At 34.1% G+C, this 20000-nt stretch overlaps 1 protein-coding gene across 1 annotated transcript; it reads right to left on the bottom strand.

The window, feature by feature from the left end:
- Nucleotides 1–805: 805 nt before the first annotated feature.
- LOC123664233 (E3 SUMO-protein ligase RanBP2-like) lies at nt 806–19567 on the bottom strand. Its single transcript, XM_045598828.1, has 12 exons — nt 19327–19567; nt 19024–19249; nt 13216–18737; nt 12489–12631; nt 10947–12397; nt 10636–10841; nt 10189–10329; nt 7029–7223; nt 6417–6767; nt 5352–5543; nt 2555–2677; nt 806–2102 (listed from the first exon to the last, which is right to left on the bottom strand). Exons 1-12 carry the CDS (start codon nt 19393–19395, stop codon nt 2058–2060), a joined length of 8664 nt encoding a protein of 2887 aa, XP_045454784.1. The 5' UTR covers nt 19396–19567; the 3' UTR covers nt 806–2057.
- Nucleotides 19568–20000: the final 433 nt, after the last annotated feature.

Below are 20000 nucleotides of genomic sequence, written 5' to 3' on the forward strand. Positions count from 1 at the left end.
CAAGGGATGTTCTAGCTCTGGACTTCCGCTTGACAGTCTTTCCTGGGACACCCTGTATATACAAGAATTGCTCGTTTAATAGTATAAGATGAAGTTCACAAAGTGAAAAAATACCTGTATTTGTCATGAGACACTTATGTTTTTTAACCGACTTCCAAAAAAGGAGGAGGTTCTCAATTCGACTGTATTTTTTTTTTTATTTATGTATGTTACATCAGAACTTTTGACCGTGTGGACCGATGTCGACAAATGTTTTTTTAATCGAAAGGTGGTGTGTGCCAATTGGTCCCATTTAAATTTATTTGAGATCTAACAACTACTTTTCGAGTTATATCTAATAATGCGTTTTTACTTGACGCTTTTTTCGTCGACCTACGTTGTATTATACCGCATAACTTTCTACTGGATGTACCGATTTTGATAATTCTTTTTTTGTTGGAAAGGAGATATCCCTAGTTTAGTATTATGATAAGAAAACCAGGATCTGATGATGGGATCCCAGAGAAATCGAGGGAAACTCTTGAAAATCCGCAATAACTTTTTACTGGGTATACCGATTTTGATAATTTTTAATTTAATCGAAAACTGATGTTTGTCATGTGGTCCATATAAATTTTATTGAGATCTGATCACTACTTTTTGAGTAATCATTGATAACGCGTAGTTACTTGACTATTTTTTCGTCGATCTACGTTGTATTACTTGTCGATGTAATTGAAGTCGGTTTTTTTTTCGTTTGCGAGCAAACACAATTATGTCAAATTCCTTTCAAATACATGGATGGTACTTTAAATTAAAAGTTTACTTCATTTTATTTAAGTATTTATTCAAAGTAATAAGATTTTCACAATGTCATATTCAAATGAGAAATGGAAACGATTACATAGTAATTTAATAGGAGCTCAACGAAGTAATCTAAAACAATTTACTCCGTTTCTCATTTCAATCCCAAGCAATACTGAATTCACTTCAATGCCAACGATTATGAATCCAGTATTGTTATTTTATCATTTAATTACAATGATAAAAAGACCTGATCAACCTAATAATTAAAAATAATTACAAATAATATATTTTATAATTACATAATTTAGCACTTCTCTAAGAATTCCTTTTAAAGGAAAAACTATATTGATCAGATCTCCTTAAGCAACATTCTCTTTAGCAAACAAAGAGGTCTACAATAAAGGCGAGGCTGCAACTGTTATCAATATTAAAACAAATACACAGTTATAATTATAAAATTTTAATAAATTAATTTTTACCATTATTAATATACAGTTAACTCCTATGAAAATATAAATTTGATTGTAATGGAAAATATATTATAGTATTTAATTATGAAGAATTGTTTATTAAATAAGAAGCAGCCTCTAACCTTAACAAATATATCCTAAGTATTAAATTTATATCAATGAACTGAAGCTACTATCAAACAATTAAAAGATAACGATTTCTAATTTCTATATCGTATGGAAGTTATTAAAAAAAAAATATGAAAACCTAATAAACATTTATTTATTCAAACGTAAATTTATAAATTGAAACTAATGGAATATCCCTTAATAACTCGCATATTCGCCAAATTCGCCATATTCGCCAAATTTGTCGACTTTACGTTAAGTTTTAAATTACATCATAGCGAAGTTAAAAATGCATTTCAAATGCTATTATAGAATTCGAATTTTAGATTTTGTAAGACTTCTTTGGCGAATTACATTAGGTTTGGAAATATAATTATGAAAAGAATAGAATTCAACCGAAACATTGGCAATTTCTGATTTAAGTAGTTAAAATTCTTGAGTCACTATACCCCAAACTACAGCGTCGATTTTTCAAATACTAAAACTTTTAATACCAAACAATACTCTTACGACTTAGTTTTAATTTATATTTTATTACACTCTCAGTGATCTCGATGACAAAAAAAAAGGTAACAAAAAGTCTATTCTAATTAATATTAACGTCTATAACGACTTCAATATAGATAAAACAATACTACACACTTATAAACTAAGTCAAACGCAAGCCAACTATTTTTTTTTTCTACAATTATCTTATGATTCAGAATCTGTTGATGCATATGTAGCTGCTTTACTCGTCTGCAAATAAAAAAAAAGAAAGGTAACTAATTAGTAGAATTGGTTTACTTTATTATACAATACTGATTTATGTTAATTAAAAAACCTTTTTTAATTACGTAACGCAAATAATTCGTTTTTATATTCAGCGTATAAAAAAGGTATTTTACTTAAAAAGGTATTATTTTGCTCTGCATAATATATGTGTTTTAATTACAGTCGAACAATGCCTTAGACGAAAGGAAGAAGGTCATCGGTACAATATTTTTAGATATCTTAAAAGTTTATAAGTGTTGTCAATTTAACAAAAAATCTATTGTTCTATTGTCATTCATGCTTAATAGCTTATGAACACGGTCATCTGCTATCTGCATGAATTTACTCCAGCTTTGCCACTCTCATTGTTTAATACTAAAATTAACTAATTCTCGTACAAAGTTTTATGTTAACAGTTAGTCATTATTAATATTTACCTCGCAACTGTCATAGAACTCCATAGCGGTGTCGCTATCGATAAATGTAATCGTAACTGTCTTTTCCACTGACTTATTGCTTGTGTAGTCCATTCCCGTCCACGTGCAAGTATCGCCAGAAAGCTATGAAAAGAATTTATATCTATTATTATTTATTTATTATTATTATTTATTTTATTTAATTTAGTTTCAAAAATATTTATGATACAATTTCAATTCATAATAAACGATAAATTATGTAATAAAAGCTTAAGCCAGTAATATTCCACTGCTGTGTGATTACGTCATTAAGAATATAGCCACCCCCTCTCTTTGCGTGGGTGTCGTAAGAGGCGACTATACCCTATTTCACATAAGATGGGTACGGTGACATTTGATATGTTCCAACACACGCTCACTATTTTCAACAAATCGGATAAATATACATTTTTAAAAATCACCAATTAGTTTCCAAAGCAAATAATAATGCTTGATTAGATTGAAATTGTATTTATATATGCGTTTTTACATTTTAAACAAAATATAAAAGGTACAGAAAAAATGATAACTTAAAATTACAGGCATGAAACGAAACGTTTAATGATAGGGATTGACACGTAGTAATCGGCTAAAATAAATAATCGTAACGGCTATCTTGTGAATCGCGTCATCTCACTGACTCGAGATATCTCAATCAGTACTTTCTGTCTCTTGTATGCTTCCCGTGTTTTGGTTTTGCCAGTTGCTAAAGTTGTATTTGTTGCTGTTTTATTGTTGTTAAGTTCTGTTATTATTTTTTTAGTTATTCATTTTGTGTGTGTGTACTGTTCTCTAAAATGCCGAAAAGAACAAAAGAAGACCGTTACAAACAGTCAACTGGTTGTCCGCTTTCGGGAATACTTTGAAAGGGAGTGAGAAAATAGCGGTCCATTACTATCTGTCAACCACATAGTGGATCGAGTTGCACAGGCACTTAAAATTAAGCGTAATACAGTGTCAAAAATTACTTCAACCTATCGCAGTCCACTGTTGGACATAGGCCTCCACAAGCTTGTGCCAAAAAATGGCGTGAACTCATGTGTGTTGCCTATAGTCACCACGCTGGGCGGGTTGGTGACCGCAGGGCCGGCTTTGTCGCACTGAAGACGCTGTTGCCCGTCTTCGGCCTGTGTATTTCAAAGCCAGCAGTTGAATGGTTATCCCGCTATCGGTCGGCTTTATAGGTTTCAAGGTGGTAGTGGAACTGTGTTATCCCTTAGTCACCTCCTACGACACTCACGGGAAGAGACGCTGGTGGCTATATTCTTTATTGCCATAGCCACACAGCTTAGTGTCAGAAATAAGTAAAGAAAAGTATGGTGACACCAATATGGAAGATAATAAGTTATTGACTCCCAAAAAGAGGCAAAGGAAATAAATGTTTGGTCGTTGAGGTTGAATATGATTGTTAGCGGAGAAATGAGTTACCCACAGTTTTACAATAATTAATGTCTTTGAAAGGCGCTAAATTATTTAATGGAAGTGTGACATCGTTATGGCGACTTTTAAATAAAATTGGATTTCCATAAAATAAAAAAAAAGTTAACAAACGGAAAAGTGCGTGAAAACTTTGAGACATTCTTAGAAAAGGACTAGACATGTTTGAACGCCAATCATACTGTTGGCAAAGTATGGACAGACGACACTGCTCATTCTTCGACTAAAGTACCGGAGGGTAAAGGCGAACGACTAATAATTTGCCACGTGAGCTGTGTTAATGGTTTGTCGATAGCTCATTTCTCGCGTTTAACACCACCCTTAAAATATTATTTATTCACTATAGCGATGATTAATTTTTAATAAGCAGTTAATTTTTTTTTTATATAGTCGATTAAAGGTTAACCGCATTTGTACTCGATAATCGAATTACATCAATTAATTATGCATGGTCACCTCACTATAGAGTTAATTTGACATGTGTCACCGTACCCATCGTACGTGAAATAGACTATAAGGGATAATATAGTGTGTGTGTGTGTGTCTGTGTGGCTCTTCCTGACAGGCCCGAGGGTCTGCCTGGGTACGGAGCCCGAGGGTCTGCCTGGGTACGGGCCTCGAGGTTGCTCTCAATACCCGGGCTTTCATCACCGGGGCTTCGCCTCCGGGATCACCTTATTTCGGCCCTATTGGGCCAGGGTCTCAATGCCTTTGGGGTCTTCGCCTGGTATATATTTCCTAATCTAACGTCGGTCAGTCCATTTTACACGAGTATGTGTGTGGGTCTTCCTGACAGACCCGAGGGTCTGTCTGGGTACTGGGTCTGGTGTGAGGCTGAAGACGGGTCTTCGGTGCGACAAAGCAAGCCCTGCGGTAGCCAACCCACCTGCCTAGCGTGGTGACTATGGGCAAAACACATGAGTTCGCTCCATTTAGGCCTATGTCCAACACTGAACTGTATTAGGCTGAAGTGATGGGCATAGGCCTCTTTTCCCATGTAGGAGAAGGATCAGAGCTTAATTAACCATGCTGCTCCAATGCGGGTTGGCGGATATATTTCTTACTATGAGTAACGATCAGGTGTACATGATAAAAACCGGGACCGACAGCTTAACATGTTCTTCGAGGCACGGTGGGGAGACCCACAAGGACTGCACAAACATCCAGACCACGGCAAACATCTGTATGACCAATACAAATGTTTGTCATGTGTGGGCATCGAACCCGCAACCGCCAGCCACAAACCAGTGCTGTAGACTGTTGCGCCAACGTGACGTCAATTAAATATGTATAAAAAATTAATAAATTAATTGTTTAGAATTACAAATATACATAGACATACCTGAAACTCGGTGTCAGTGTGTATGAGCATGTCGGCGAGTATCTCGCCGGTGTTGAAGTCGGTGACGAGGATCTTGGGCGAGCAGATCTCCTGGTCGAAGGACACCTGCACGCACGTGGGGTCGAACGCCATCTGCGAGTCCGCCGCCTGCACCAGCGCCCTGCACGGGTAGTACAGCGATGACTCCTCCTCCTGTCCACGTTTGTCATTTTAGCCACAATAAATAAATTTTAGCCATTAAGAATATTTTCGAAAAACTAATTAATGAATAAAAATGAATGATTTACAGATACTTTTGAAATGATTTACAGACAGAAAATTTTTGACAGAAGAGTACATTTTGAAAGACCTTAAACACTGTTTGAATATATTAATTTCAATGCAAGCATGGTAGATAGATGAATACAAAAATTTATTAATTAATTTATAATTTGTACCAAACAACACAAGTTAAACGAAATGAATTAATCAATAGTTTCAAAAGTATCTGCAATATTTTCAAGATTCAAGAGGACTCAAAGAAAGGAACAAATTACTGATCATCATCATCACTTCAGCCTATCGCAATCCACTGCTGGACATAGGCCTCCACAAGTTCGCGCCAGAAATGGCGCGAACTCATGTGTTTTGTCCATAGTCACCACACTGGGCAGAGGGGTTGCTGACCGCAGGGCTGTTTTTATAGCACCAAACGCGCTGCTGCCCGTCTTCGGCCTGTGTATTACGAAGCCAGCAGTTGGATGGTTAACCCGCCATCGGTCGGCTTTGTCAGTTCCAAGGTGGTAGTGGAACTTTGTTATCCCTTAATCGCCTCTTACGACACCCACGGGAAGAGAGGGTGTGACTATATTCTTTATTGTCGTAACCACACAGGGAATTGGTGAAAAGCGTTCATATAAGAAACAGAAGTTATTAAAAAAATACTGGCTATAGTATATATAATAACAGTAAAATTAACTTTTACGACAAAAGGGAATAATTGTATATAACACAATTACATAAAAAAGTATTGTTTACAATAGATTACTACCAATAATCACTCTTATGTATGGACATTGTTCTTACCTCATTGTAATAACAATCAGAGTCCTCATTGTGGTCATAGCCATGTTCATACTCTTCATTATATTCAACTTGCTCTTGATCCTTCTCGAAATGAACCTGTTTTGTTACTTCAGTCACAGGTGATTTGTGTGTTTCACTGTCTTCGACCTTTTGCTCTAAACTACTTTTACTTTTGACATCTTGATAATACTCTGTTCCTTGTCTGCTTTCACTTGATGATGCCTGTATGTTTGATGGGAAGGTTTCTACGCGAGTTTCTGGCTCTAAATGTTTCGGATTGACACTGCCGACATGTCTTTCTTTGGCCTCGTTTTCTTTTCTAATAGCATCTGCAGCGGCTACTTGTAGCTTCTAAGGATGGTAATAAACTTTTAAATAACATCTTATGGAGTGAGATTCAACTATGTCATTAGACACCTAAAGTGTATGATTTTATTTCTCTATAACGTATTTTAATAAGTATCACGATAATACGATGAAATGTTGATGGACTATGTAAGAATTTTTTTTTAGATATATATTTTTTTTAAGAGAATTTAATTCTTTACTAATTTAATAAGTCATTCCATATGACATCCGTTATTTTTCTGCCAAATAAAATTAAAAACTTACTTTAACGCATTCCATGACTTTTTCCTGGAAAGAAGTCGCTAAAGCCACTGACTTGAATCTAACAGCTAAGGTTTCTTGTTCGCCTGCACTCTCGGCGTAGTTATTCCCGTACCAAGTCCAAGCGCGATCAGAATTTTTCATTGGCAATAATTCTAAGTCTTTAAATATTAACATGTTCAATACTGCTTTGTGCACCTAGAAAACAGAAAATATATAAAATTAATACTTATTGTACTTAATCAATATCGTAAAGTATAATCAATCTGTATGTGTATATTTTAATCTATACTTATAAATAAAATTTAATCGAAGTGTTATCATGCACCGAAGCATCATGCACCAAATTGGATAACTCTATTTTTTGTGTTCGAAGAATTGCGATAGTGAAATTTATTTTAAAAATCAATATATTAACGTAAAAAAAAACATGGCTGTAAAAAAGTTTACCATGTCAGCCAGCGATATATTATAATTGTGTTTATTAGCCAACAAAAAAAAACCGACTTCAATTACATAGACAAGTAATACAACGTAAGTAGACGAAAAAATAGTCAAGTAAATACGCGTTATCAAAGATTACTCAAAAAGTAGCGATCAGATATCAATTAAGTTTATATGGGACCACGTGATACACACCATCTTTCGATTGAAAAAATTGTCAAAATCGGTCCACCTAGTCAAAAGTTGAGGTACTATACATAAAAAAAAAACAAATACTATCGAATTGAGAGCCACCTGCTTTTTTGGAAGTCAATAATGTACGGTCGGCTAAGAAAGTGGTGTACCAGTTTTGATTTAGTTTCCTGGTCATCGAAAATTACAACAAGGTTCGTTATTAAAAGATATTACTGAAAGAGACATATAATAATGACGTAAACCTAATAGATAAGTATTCATACGTCATTATTATACATATCATCTTAAACTATATTAGGTATAAATAGAATAAAAAAGGACATTAATTTTTACAAAGAAATTGAAATGTTTCCAAACAAAAGTAATAAAAACTATTTAAATAGACAAATTCCGTTTGCTAAAGAAAACTAACAATTGAAATTTTGTCCAATATATTAAACATTATTATTATTATTAACGCAGTGTGGGACGTCCCCAGGCCCGTTGGACCGACGATCTACGTAAGATTGCTGGAGTAGGCTGGATGAGGATTGCGGAAAACCGGGATGTCTGGCGCGAACTTGGGGAGGCCTATGTCCAGCTGTGGACTGCAGTAGGCTGAGCTGACTGACAAATATATTAAAGTAATTTCTATTATTATTTTCCTCTAAAATCTATATATTTTCCGTGTTATTTCTTACTCAACTGCATATAAATATCATCTTCAATGCCTGCCAACTTGACCATTGCCGAAAGGGTACAAATAATTGCCGAATTTCATGAGGGATTCAGTATCAGTGCGATTTCGCGAAATTTGAATATATCGAGACGTTGTGTCCGGTTTTGGATTCGTCGTGAAGGAGAGGAGGGAAGTTTGTTGGATCGCAGAAGAAGTGGTTGCCGGCCTGCACTCTCCAATAACGATAGAGAATTCATGAAACGAGAATATGAATTCAATGGTTTTAAGCCGACAAAACATATTGCGGAGATGTTCGATGTGAGTGCCCAAACAATAAGGAATCATCTACATTACATGGGGTTGTATCACAGGCATTACGCCAAGAAAATATATTTGACGGATGCTCACAGACTTGCTCGTCTGAGCTTCGCCAGAGAGAACTTAAATTTTGATTGGTCTAATAGTGTTTTGTGATGAAAAAACTTTTGAATTCAGTCAGCATGGACGTCTTCACCTTCGACGATATAATTCAACACGGTATAGAAATGATCATGTAATCCCAATTAGAGAATCAAGTCGAATTTCCGTTAATATTTGGGGCTGGATAAGTGCGGATGGTGTAGGAGATTTGTGCTCTCTACCTCCTCGAGCAACGGCTGTATATTGACGTGCTTCAGAATGCCATGCTACCGACAGTCCGTAATGTTTACCCGGAGAACGAAATGCCACAATTCGATTTTTTTTTCAAGATAATTGTGCAATTCATAATGCTAAGATCGTAAGAGCCTGGTTTCGTTTAAACACTGACGTAAGGGTAATTCCGTGGGCCTCAAAATCACCGGACCTCAACCCGATAGAAAATCTTTAGGGCCTTATGGTCCAACGATGGTCGCATTAAAATGAAAGAACCAAACAAACTATTATTAATCACTGTAATTCTCAGCTTGTTGGTTCAATGAGGTCTCGTCTTTTAGATGTTATAGAAGCCAATGGCGGTTACACTCGTTTCTAAATTTTACAATTTTCCAACCTATTCTAAATGTGACCATACCATATGACTATGTTTATGTTTTTATATTAAGTATTTTAACAGTGATTGTAAAAATTTAATAAAAGGATAAATCTATTTTTAGCTTTTCTTTCTGACAATATAATAAAAAATTATCCTGAAATAAACTGTTTTATTGAACTTTTATTGTAATTACAAGTTTACAGAAACTGTAGGTCTATTTGTGGACGCGCCTTGTGCCTTTACAATTTTATATAACTTTTTGTTTACAATTCTGAATTCACGACGTTATTGGTTCCATCAAGTTCAAACTAAGAGCAGATGTCACGTAACAAACAGTAATAATCGTTATCAATAATCAGATAAAGACGGCAATAGAAGTTGTCAGATCGATCTGCAAGCGAAACTGATCTTTATCACCTATGTACCTGCAAGCGGCATTCAACCTTAGGGTGGTACACCACTTTCTTGGCCGACAGTATATAACAGAATATAGATATAGAGATATGAGCAAGACAACTAATCCTTTCATTTCAATATAGTATTGTAAATGATACAGATAAAAAGTAAGGAAGTAACATTTATTGCTGGGCACTGAATTTGAAAATTACAGTATAATATCTAAATATGTACATAAAAATCTCATGACACGATGTTTGTCTGCGCTAATTTCGAAACTAATAAACCGACTTTAATGAAATTTTACACAAATATGTAACTTTGTCCAACTTAAAATATAAGTTTTATTTTATTATAATCAATGCCCAGGATATTCTGATTGTAAAATTAAGAAAATATGGTGGTACAATGTTTGCCAGGTCAGCTCGTATATTTATAAACTAAATCAAATTGCAAACCTGCTCTCTCCGAAGCAACAATCGATAGCTATTTTTTTGGGGATGATATAATACTTTCATTTCTCCAACACCACGTTCTTTCCACTCACGAGTCTTTTCGTCATATCTGTACAATTTGCAGCGTTCACCAAACAATTTTTCCTGAAAGCATAATGTCAAAGTTATTATAAACAAAAGCCACCTATTCGGCATACTCAAACTTAATTATATCAAATCACGTTTTAGCCTGTACCATCCCACTGCTAGGCATAGGCCTTTCCATTGTAGGAAAAGGATTGGAGCTTAATCCACCAAGCTGCTCCATTGCAGGTTGGTAGACAAATTATATAAAATAAAACTCCCAAATCAAAAGAATAATTCTAGGTTGTAATAGTACTTGATGTTATTTTCTTACATAATTTTTAAAATCATAACTTTGATTTATAAAACAATTTAAATAAATCTTACCTCATCTTCTTCTCCTGTTGTAACAACTATTTTATCAGGGAGAGGGACAATGGGTTCATAATATGGGTCGTACTCTTCTTCCACGGCAGCAGCCCCCACCGAGTTATCAGGGTCACCGACACTTGACTTCGATTTATCAAGAGTATCGTTAGATTTGCTTACAAAAAGCTGCTGTCCAGCTCCTTCCCATTGAAAATCAGACTTTTCTGAAATTATAACAATGACTTTTATAATGAATACTGATAAAAGCTTCTATAAAAAATGTATAAATGTACATATAACAATCATCATAGCTTATTTATGTTACTTACTTTGAATACCAAATCCAGGACCACTTGTAGATAATGCAGCAAATGTTAATGAATTATCAACCTTTAATGGAATACTTTCTTGTTTTGTGTCCTGTACTGATTTGACATCTGCACTAGTTTCCTTAATGAGACTTCCTGTATTTTCAACAGTCACTGGTTTTTCAGTAGTCAGTGACATTCCAAGAGGTTTTCCATTTTCTTGATTCTGCAGAACTATATTTTTTCCAAATGTAAACTTTCCAGTAGAGTCAACGTTAGTTTTTAAATCCACTGGTTTGTTAGATGAAATATCTACCTTATCACTAAATATAGAAAGATTTTCTGCAACTGCTTTTCCAAAAATTGATGAAGAATTTTCATTGGGTTGGGTGACATTTCCAAATGTAAACGTTCCAGTAGAGCCAAATATTCCTGAAGTTTTATTTGTATTCGAAGCTGCAATTCCAAATATACTTCCTTGAGAATTGGGTTGCCCAGCTTTGAAATCAACTCCAAATATTGATTTATTGTTTCCTGACTGTGTTTCATCTTTATTACTTTGCAAATTAAAACCAAATATAGATTTATTGGAAGATACGCCAATTTTATTTTCATTAGATATTGATTTGTTCTCTGTGAATCCAAATGCAGGTTTTACTGCTGGTGACCCATTATCAGCAGAAGAATTAACGGAACCTAATTTAGGTGCAGCTAAAACTGATGACATATTTTGTGTTTGACCACCACTAACAAATGAAACTGGTTTGATAAGGTTTTGTAGCTTGTCAGTTAAAGTATTTTCTTTATCAACTGTATCATTTCCTCCAAAACTTGAATTTGAAGTAGTTGGTGATGAAGTTTTCGTACTTGATCCATTGCTACTTAATGGAGTGCGGAAAATTGTTGTGTCGACAGTTTTTTCGAAAATATTGGGAGTACCATAAATGGAGTTGGCGGGACTTTGAAAATTAAAAGTAGATGTTTTAAGTGGTGTTACAGTCAAGTCTTGTTTCTGTAAATCTTTCGTACCTTTAACCAAACCAGATTCAGGCTTGACATTATCGTCTCCATCACAACCCCGACATCCTTGACAGGGGTCTTTGTTTTTATAAGTGTAGAAGTTTTCAGGTAACATCAATTCTTTCGCTTTTTCTTTTTCTTCGTTTGTAGCTTGTATTTCATTTATAAATATTACCTCATCTCCATCAGCATTTTTGCTGTTGAGGGATTTATCTGGACGGTCAATAGTACCATATTTTTCTTTAACTGCTTTATCGATTGCTTCCTTAAACTGTGAGGCAACTTCTTTATTTTGGAACCGAATGCAGAAATTCTGAAGAATAATTTCACCTTCGCTAAAATCGTTGGCTACAAAACACCATGATTTTTCGTCTTTTGGTTTGTGTATATTATCAGGACCCAATGCGTAATTTAAACATATTTTGTGTACTTGCTCTCTTCTCATGACAACCCTATAAGTAAATAAGAATGAATAGATGTCTAAACATCTCTCTATTATCCTAATAAATACAATTTATTATTAACTATACATTTTATAGTTACCTAAGTTTTCCAGTTTCTTTATGTTTTAATATTTTAACAATACCAATCCCACGTTCCTTCCATTCGCCTTTTGCAAAAATATATAATTTTGCTCTGTGTCCATAAAGTTCATCTTCGTTTTCTTCTCCAGTAACTACTTCAATCTTAAAAAAATAAAGGTGTATGTATATCATAGACTTATTAAGATGTAGGACAGTATGTATAGTCTTATCATAAACTTATTGGATAACTAGGTTAACTTGTATTGGATAACTAGGTTACTGGTTTTACTTGTGTAACTCTCGAGGCTATGAATTATTGGAATAAATAGGCAGTATTTACCTGAGGTATGGCACCCCGACTTGGAAAGTACCTCAACCTTCAGAAGATCACAGCAAAATAATACTATTATTTAGCAGTGTTGTATTCCTGCGGTGAGTTAGACCAGAGCTCCTAGGGTGGGGTTGGGGGTAGGGGTAGGGTCAGCATGTTGCGTAGCTTCTGGACACTTTTGCTACAGGCATCTATAAGCTACAGTAATCGCTTATTATCGGGCGAGCCTTGTTTAACCTAGTTTTATAAAAAAAGAGAAAAATATATCTACTCATCAATTGCATTTTGTAGTATTTACATGAAAAAAACACAAACATTCACTCTTCCATTCTCACAAACACTCACTCTTCCATTCTCACAGACATTTAAAAAACAATATTACTTACAGTTTTTGTTTAATACAATTTATAATTACCTTATCAGGCATTGGAATCACAGGACTAAAGTGAATATGATGTCCTTCGTCTTCAGAAGCATATTCGTTATCATCACTATCATCTCCTTTTTTATCCTTCGGTGATTTGCTAGGGCTTTTTCCTTTAGCTTGAGTTTTGGGTTTAAATGAAAACTGAAATTTTCCATCTTTGTTTCCAAATGAAGTCATATTTGCAGTTGGTGTCGAGCACAAAGCTGATTTAACGGGTGTCGTTTTAATACTTTCTTCTTCTTTATTTTTTAAACTAAAATTAATAGGTACTGCACTGTCCGTTTGAGGTTTAATAACATTTTGTGTATCAGGTGCAGTAGTTGAAATTCCAGGTGTTACTGGTTTAACTTGAGAAATACCAAAGCAAAATTTTGGTGTAGCATTCGTGTTAGCATTTGAAATTACAACTGTTTGTTCCGTTTCTTGAACACCAAAGTTTTTTTGTATGCCGAATGAAAACTTTGGTTCCGATGTACTCAAATTATTCTGGCTGCTACCGCTCTTGTTAGAAGGAATACCAAAATTAAACTTTGGCACATTATCAGACAGATTTTTAACTTCTTTCTTCATATTTGGATCCTTTGGACTATTACAAGCATTACAGTATTCTTTATCAGCTTCATTACGAATTAAACATTCTTTACATTCCCACGTACCTGGTTTAGGTTTAAATTGAGCACCCCAGTTAGATGTATTACTAGATATGTTACTAGAGGTGTTACTGGAAACATTACTGGAAGTATTACTTGAATTTGTGTTTGCACTCGTCGGCTTTGGTGTTTCGCAACAAGGGCATTTAGCGAATGTTTCTAAATTATTGGTATAGCATGTTTCACATGTCCAAGCGCCTGGTTTAGGTTTAAATTTATCACCAAATCCACTACTACTCTCTTTGGAAACAATCTGTTCTTCTTTAGAAACTTTCAACTCATCGCCTATTTTTGCCTGAGCACTATTAACAGCATTAAGGAAATCATCACAAGCTTTAACTGTCTTAAAACGTAAACAAAATGTTTCTGGTACCAGCTCTCCATCTGAAAAATCTTTAGCGCACCATGTGACTGCTGTATTCAAGTTAGGCATCTTTTGGAATACCATTTCTTTTGTAACAGCATGATTACAGCAAACTTTCATTATTTGTTCTCTTCTCATCAATAGACGAAGTTTTTGATTATTATCATTACGGACTAATAATTTAATATTTCCTAGCCCTCTCTCTTTCCATTCCTTTCCATTGACGTCAAAGCGTAATAACTTTGCTCTATGTTCAAACAGAATAGTTTCATCTTCTTCACCAGTTTTCTGATCAACAAGAGCAGGCAAGGGTATCACTGGTTTAAATTCTGTAGTTGGTTCAAATTCTTCAACTAAATCAGAATTATTCAGTTTACTTGTAGTGGAAGAGACTTTTTCTTGTGTTTTCTCAGTGTTATTGCTTACATTCTTCGAAATATTTATACTTGAAAATGGCGCAGATGATGTCGTTTTAAATGTTAAGCCACTGAAGACATTAATTTTAGTTGTGCCAACTTCAGCAGGTTTTGTTTCAGTAAGAATATTTTCTATCGATTTGAAAGATGGTTTACTGTTAAAAGTAAAACCTCCAACAACGGTTTTCTCAGATTGATTAGGGACAGAATTATCTTTGTTAGGAGTACTAGAAGATACATCTTTTTCTGTTTCACCTTCATTTTTCTTATTATCTATACTTTGATTACAACTTTCCTTTCGGGCATTTTCAAACGTATCATAAAAGTCCTTTGCTATGTCAGCAGTTTTAAACCTGATACAGAATTTTTCCAATATAACAGTTTCTTCAGCAAAATCATTAGCAACCCAGAAATATGCTTTGGTTTCATTTTTCATGGGTTTTATTTCCATTTCTGGTAAAATTATGTGATTTGCACAAATTTTATGCACATGTTCACGTCTCATAAGCACTCTAACTTTCCCTGTAACTTTATGTTTAAGCAATTTCATTTCACCAATACCTCTTTCTTTCCACTGTTTATCAGTAAAGCGAAACAGTTTAGCTCTTGCACTAAAAATAACTAATTCATCTTCTTCACCTGTAGTTACTTTTACTTCGGCTGGTAGAGGTATAATAGGTTTAAAGTCAGGGCACGGATCGTAATTTTCGATAGATGTATTACTTTTTTCAGAAAGAGTTCTGGACTTGTTGAGACTTGCATTAGGAGATAATCCAGTAAAAACGCCATCAACAACATTTTTGGAATTATCAAGGTCTTTAAAAGAATCAGTCAAACTTTTTGTAGGTAATGAGTTTTCAGGTTGAGTTGTTGCAAATATTGATTTCGCATTCCAATTTGTTGTATTTGACGTAGTCACAACCATTTTATTACCAGACGGGGGAAAATGGAAAAAAGGAGGTGCCACCATTTTTTGTTCATTTGAAGTTGGCATTTGAATTTGATAATTGTGAGGACTCCCTTTTATATGTTTTTGAGGTATTGTGACACTTAAAACTGGTGCCGGTGCAATAGAACCAGTTGGCAAAGGATCTGAAGAGGTAATTACAACATTTACAGGTAAAGACTTAGTAGGTTCTTTTTTGTCTAAAGAAATTTTTGATGTAGATATTACAGGAGGTGGGGCGATAGAAACAGGCGGTACTGACGGAACATTATGAACCGCAGGAGCAGTGGCAACAGTAGGAGCCGCTGGTAAAGTTGTAGGAACAAGATGTGCACCATCAAGGTACATTTGATCTGGAGTTGGAAAAACACTCGGATAGTTAATTTGCGTTCTAGTAGGATCAAAAATTGGTGGTGCACCAGGAACAGACGATTGAGCAAGTTGCGAATATTGATTATATAGATTATAAAAGTTTTGTCCATATAACTGATAAGGATTAGACGGGACAGAGAAAGGTGGCATCAGACGTTGTGCATATGGAGGTATTACTGGAGGTGTAAATGGTAGATGTGTACCAAATGTTGATGTATTTTCATTGGGTCTATAATCTTCTTCTAAATTGTATAAATCACTTTCATCTATTGTTTGCTCCGACGCGGTTTTCTTCAATTTATTAACTTCCTTTTTTAAGTCTGCAATTTGTTTCTTTAATTCAACAACATCTTTACACTCCTTTCTACACTCATCTATTTGTTCTTTAACTTGGTCTACTGAGGTTTTGAGAAGCTTAAACTGCTCAGTGGTGTTTTCTATATTAGAATTGATAGTACTTATTATTTGACTTCCTAATTTTCGATTTTCATCAAACCAATCTCTTGTCTGTTCCATGAAATCATTTATTGAGCTTTCTCGCTTTTGTAAGTTTTTTATTTGCTTTTCTATTCTTTCTAAGAACATTTGATCTGTTTGTGGATTTTCGAAGACCTGAGAATCTGTTGCAGTACGATACGCAGTAGTGTTTACATTATATTGATGTTTAGATACATGCTTAGGTGTAGAGCTTGTATTTCGAAAAACATTTGTTTTGAAACGCAATGATCCAATTTCATTGATAGATATATTTTCATCTGATAAATCATCATTTAAAGCGATTGATGATACATCACGATCAATTCTATTTATTTGCAGTTCTATTTCTTCAATAAGTGTTTGGGTGTCACTATATAGTGTTTTATAGGTAGAAATTTCCACATCTTTGATTTCATCCCATGCCTTATATGCAAAAGTTTTGGCTTTTTCTAATAACAGTAAGCATTTTTTTTCAATATCAGAAGCTTTGCCTGCCTTTTTTTCGTTTAATGCAATTGTTTTGTATGTATCACTCAAATGATAATAAGCTTGAGGAGACTTTAAGTTAGACAACAAATTTATAGCTTTCTCATACTCGCCATCATTAAAGTGGTAGAGGGCTACATAGATTTTACTCTTTTCCAATAAATTATTTATTTCTTTTGTGTCAAGGTCTTCATGCATGTAATCAAACATTCTTTTCTCAGGTAACTTGATAACCAACTTGTTTTTTAGTTTTTCAAGAAGGGGTATAGCTGACGAATAGTAAAGGTAAGCCCTCTGTTCAAAATTAGTTTTTTCTTCTAATTTAGATGAAGATTTTGCTCGCTCACTGAATATATTACCTAAAACAGTCAATAATTCGGGATCTAAGCCATGATTATCAATACAACGTATAACTTCAATGCCTCGACTTAGAGTAGAACGAATGTCTGTGTATTCAACACCTAATTCATTTTGACTTAATTTATAAGCACAATCCCACCATTTCATTTGAGGCAGAGAACATAATAAGTCTGTTATATTTGCTGGAAGCATTGGTTTTTCTATTGACATATAATTCATTTTCTTTTTAAGTTTTTGTGCAGTCAATGCAGAACAATAAAGGAAAGCCAGAATGTCTGTTTTGTTTAATGTTTCAGGTCCAGAACTTGTAGTGGTTGAAGTTAACATGTCAAATAGGGTACATTTAAAATCAGCATAATTTTTGTAATTTAATAGAATCCATACAAAATGATGGAGAGAGTTAGGATATTCCCTTTGTGCATCATCATCATAGGCTTGTATTTCTACTGCTCTTGGTAATCTTAATGCTGGTATACTAAAAAGATTTGAAGCTAAATAGGATGATTTTATTTTTGCTAAGTGTTCTGGTGCTGAATATATTTTTTCATAAAGCTTTTCTTTCCAATTTGTGCCAGAGCAAAATTGTGATATCTGATCTAAAAGAACTTGACTCTTATCCTGGGCAATGTATTGTAGGTAATGTCCAGCCTGAGAGCATCGAAATGAACCTTCTATGTACCAGTGACGAACTGCATTTTGATGTCTTTCAGGTGCATGTGTTAGCCAATTAACTTTTGTATCAAGAGGTATTGTTTCCCATGCCAACAACATCAAAGGTGCCGAAAATTGTTTTGCTTCCTTCCAATTCAATTGATCTTTTTTAGCCTTTTTAAGTAAATAAGATGCTGCATGAAAAACTAACTGTCCATGGTGATGTTGTACAAGACCATTATGGAATTCTCCGAACCCGGGAGGTGGTCCCGACTTTGATACAGCTTTTACAGCTTGGTCATAAGCATGAAGATGATCAGCACATTCCAATAAGTTTCTGGTTGTGGCATTTGGTACTTCTGTCAAACTTAAGACACAAATCCTTTCTCTGACAGTTAACAACAGCAACTGATACAGCCAGTCATTTATTTTCAGAGGGCTATATTTTAAAATTTCAGATAGTGTTTCATACCAGACAAAATTATTAGGAAATAATTTTTTATCCAATTCAATATCGCAGCTGTGATCGAATGCTTCCTTATATTTACTATGGTGAAGATAATGCTTTAGCAAGCGTGCATGGAGGACTGCATCTTTTGGTCTGAGTTCTAGCTCACTTTTTAATAACTTTACTAATGCATCTGGGTCTGGATTGGCAACAGAAAGAAGTTTTTCTCGTAAACGGAATGTTACTGGATGCTTAGGAAAATTAGCTTCAGCTTTTTCACACCAAAATTTTGCACGGCCTGGATCAATGTCAACTTCGTCATCAGCCAACAGTTCACAAACTATAACAAATGTGTAATAAAAATTAATATACTTTTTTCAAACGAGAGACAATAAACATTGATGATCTTCTAATAAGAGTATCGAATACAAAATACAAAAATATAAATCCACTGCTACATTTACACAGTGGATGTAGATTTTGCAGTTCGCAGTATTGATTAATTATATATATATCAACAATTTATTCTAGTTAAGCATATACTTAAAGTTTTCTATTTATAGTCTAGATTAGTAACTACTTCTTTTATCAATTAACATTAAAATGATAAGTATAAGACTATTTACCATCCAAGATTGTGCTTGTTTGGGTAGGATCAATATCAAAAGAAGTTTTGTATTGTTCGAGAGCTTTTTCTTTCTCTCCTAATTTTTGGAATGCCTGTCCGAGAAGTTTGTGTGCGGCTGCATTGTTCGATTTTTGTGAAAGATACTGTTCGACATATTTCTGGCAGCTTCCATAATCTCCGACTTCGTAATACAACCGTGCTATTGAATATGCCCTAGTTGTAAACTGAAAAACAAATAAAAATTATGTACAAATAGAATTACATATCTAACTAAAAATAAGTAAATATAATTTTTACATACGTCTTTAGATGACAATTTGTACATCAAACTTTCCACGTGTTTATCGACGTCCTTTTTATTCCTATACATTTTCACAAGTAATCCCGATTACCGCCAAAAACACTCACTAATATTGATACAAAAAAAAAAATCAACGCCGTAGAATAGAAGTTTCATGAACGGTAATGGACCTCGTCATTATTTTAGCTCAAACCTCAAATATAAATTCTAAAATTTTTTGACTTTAATTAAGAGTTGCCAGTATAGGAATTTAATTCCACTAAACAGCTTGTCTAATAAATAAAATTTCATTGCAATTAAAAAACTGGACCAAAGCTTCTTGCTTTCCTTAATTCATTTTATATCGAAATAAACAAGTATATGTTTAAATTAATTTTAAAAAGTTATAAACTCAAACGAAATAACAAATTTATAAAATCAATTTAAACCACTTCCAAAGTTCGAAGTAACAATTAAATTACGATTTATAATTGCAATGCTTGACCCAATAGCAGTATGAGTAAGAAAATATTATTTTATTATTCTTTACGTGATCGTTTTTCCAAAAATAAAATGTTAAAAAAATTTACTACGAAATATCTTTATAATTTATTACCTCTACGATTTGAGAAAATTGACATGCAATTTAAGTGACTTCAAAATTAGCAGAAATTACAAAAATTAAATACTTCATT

Source organism: Melitaea cinxia, chromosome 2, assembly GCF_905220565.1.
Source record: "Melitaea cinxia chromosome 2, ilMelCinx1.1, whole genome shotgun sequence".
NCBI lineage: Eukaryota > Metazoa > Arthropoda > Insecta > Lepidoptera > Nymphalidae > Melitaea > Melitaea cinxia.

Excerpts from the sequence above, each read along its gene's own strand:
- LOC123664233 (XM_045598828.1), bottom strand. The coding sequence starts at position 19,395 with ATGTATAGGAATAAAAAGGACGTCGATAAACACGTGGAAAGTTTGATG. Across the intron at positions 5,544-6,416 it reads CTGATTGTTATTACAATGAG|GAGGAGGAGTCATCGCTGTA; the intron begins GTAAGAACAATG and ends AAACGTGGACAG. Across the intron at positions 2,103-2,554 it reads AGTTCTATGACAGTTGCGAG|ACGAGTAAAGCAGCTACATA; the intron begins GTAAATATTAAT and ends TTTTATTTGCAG.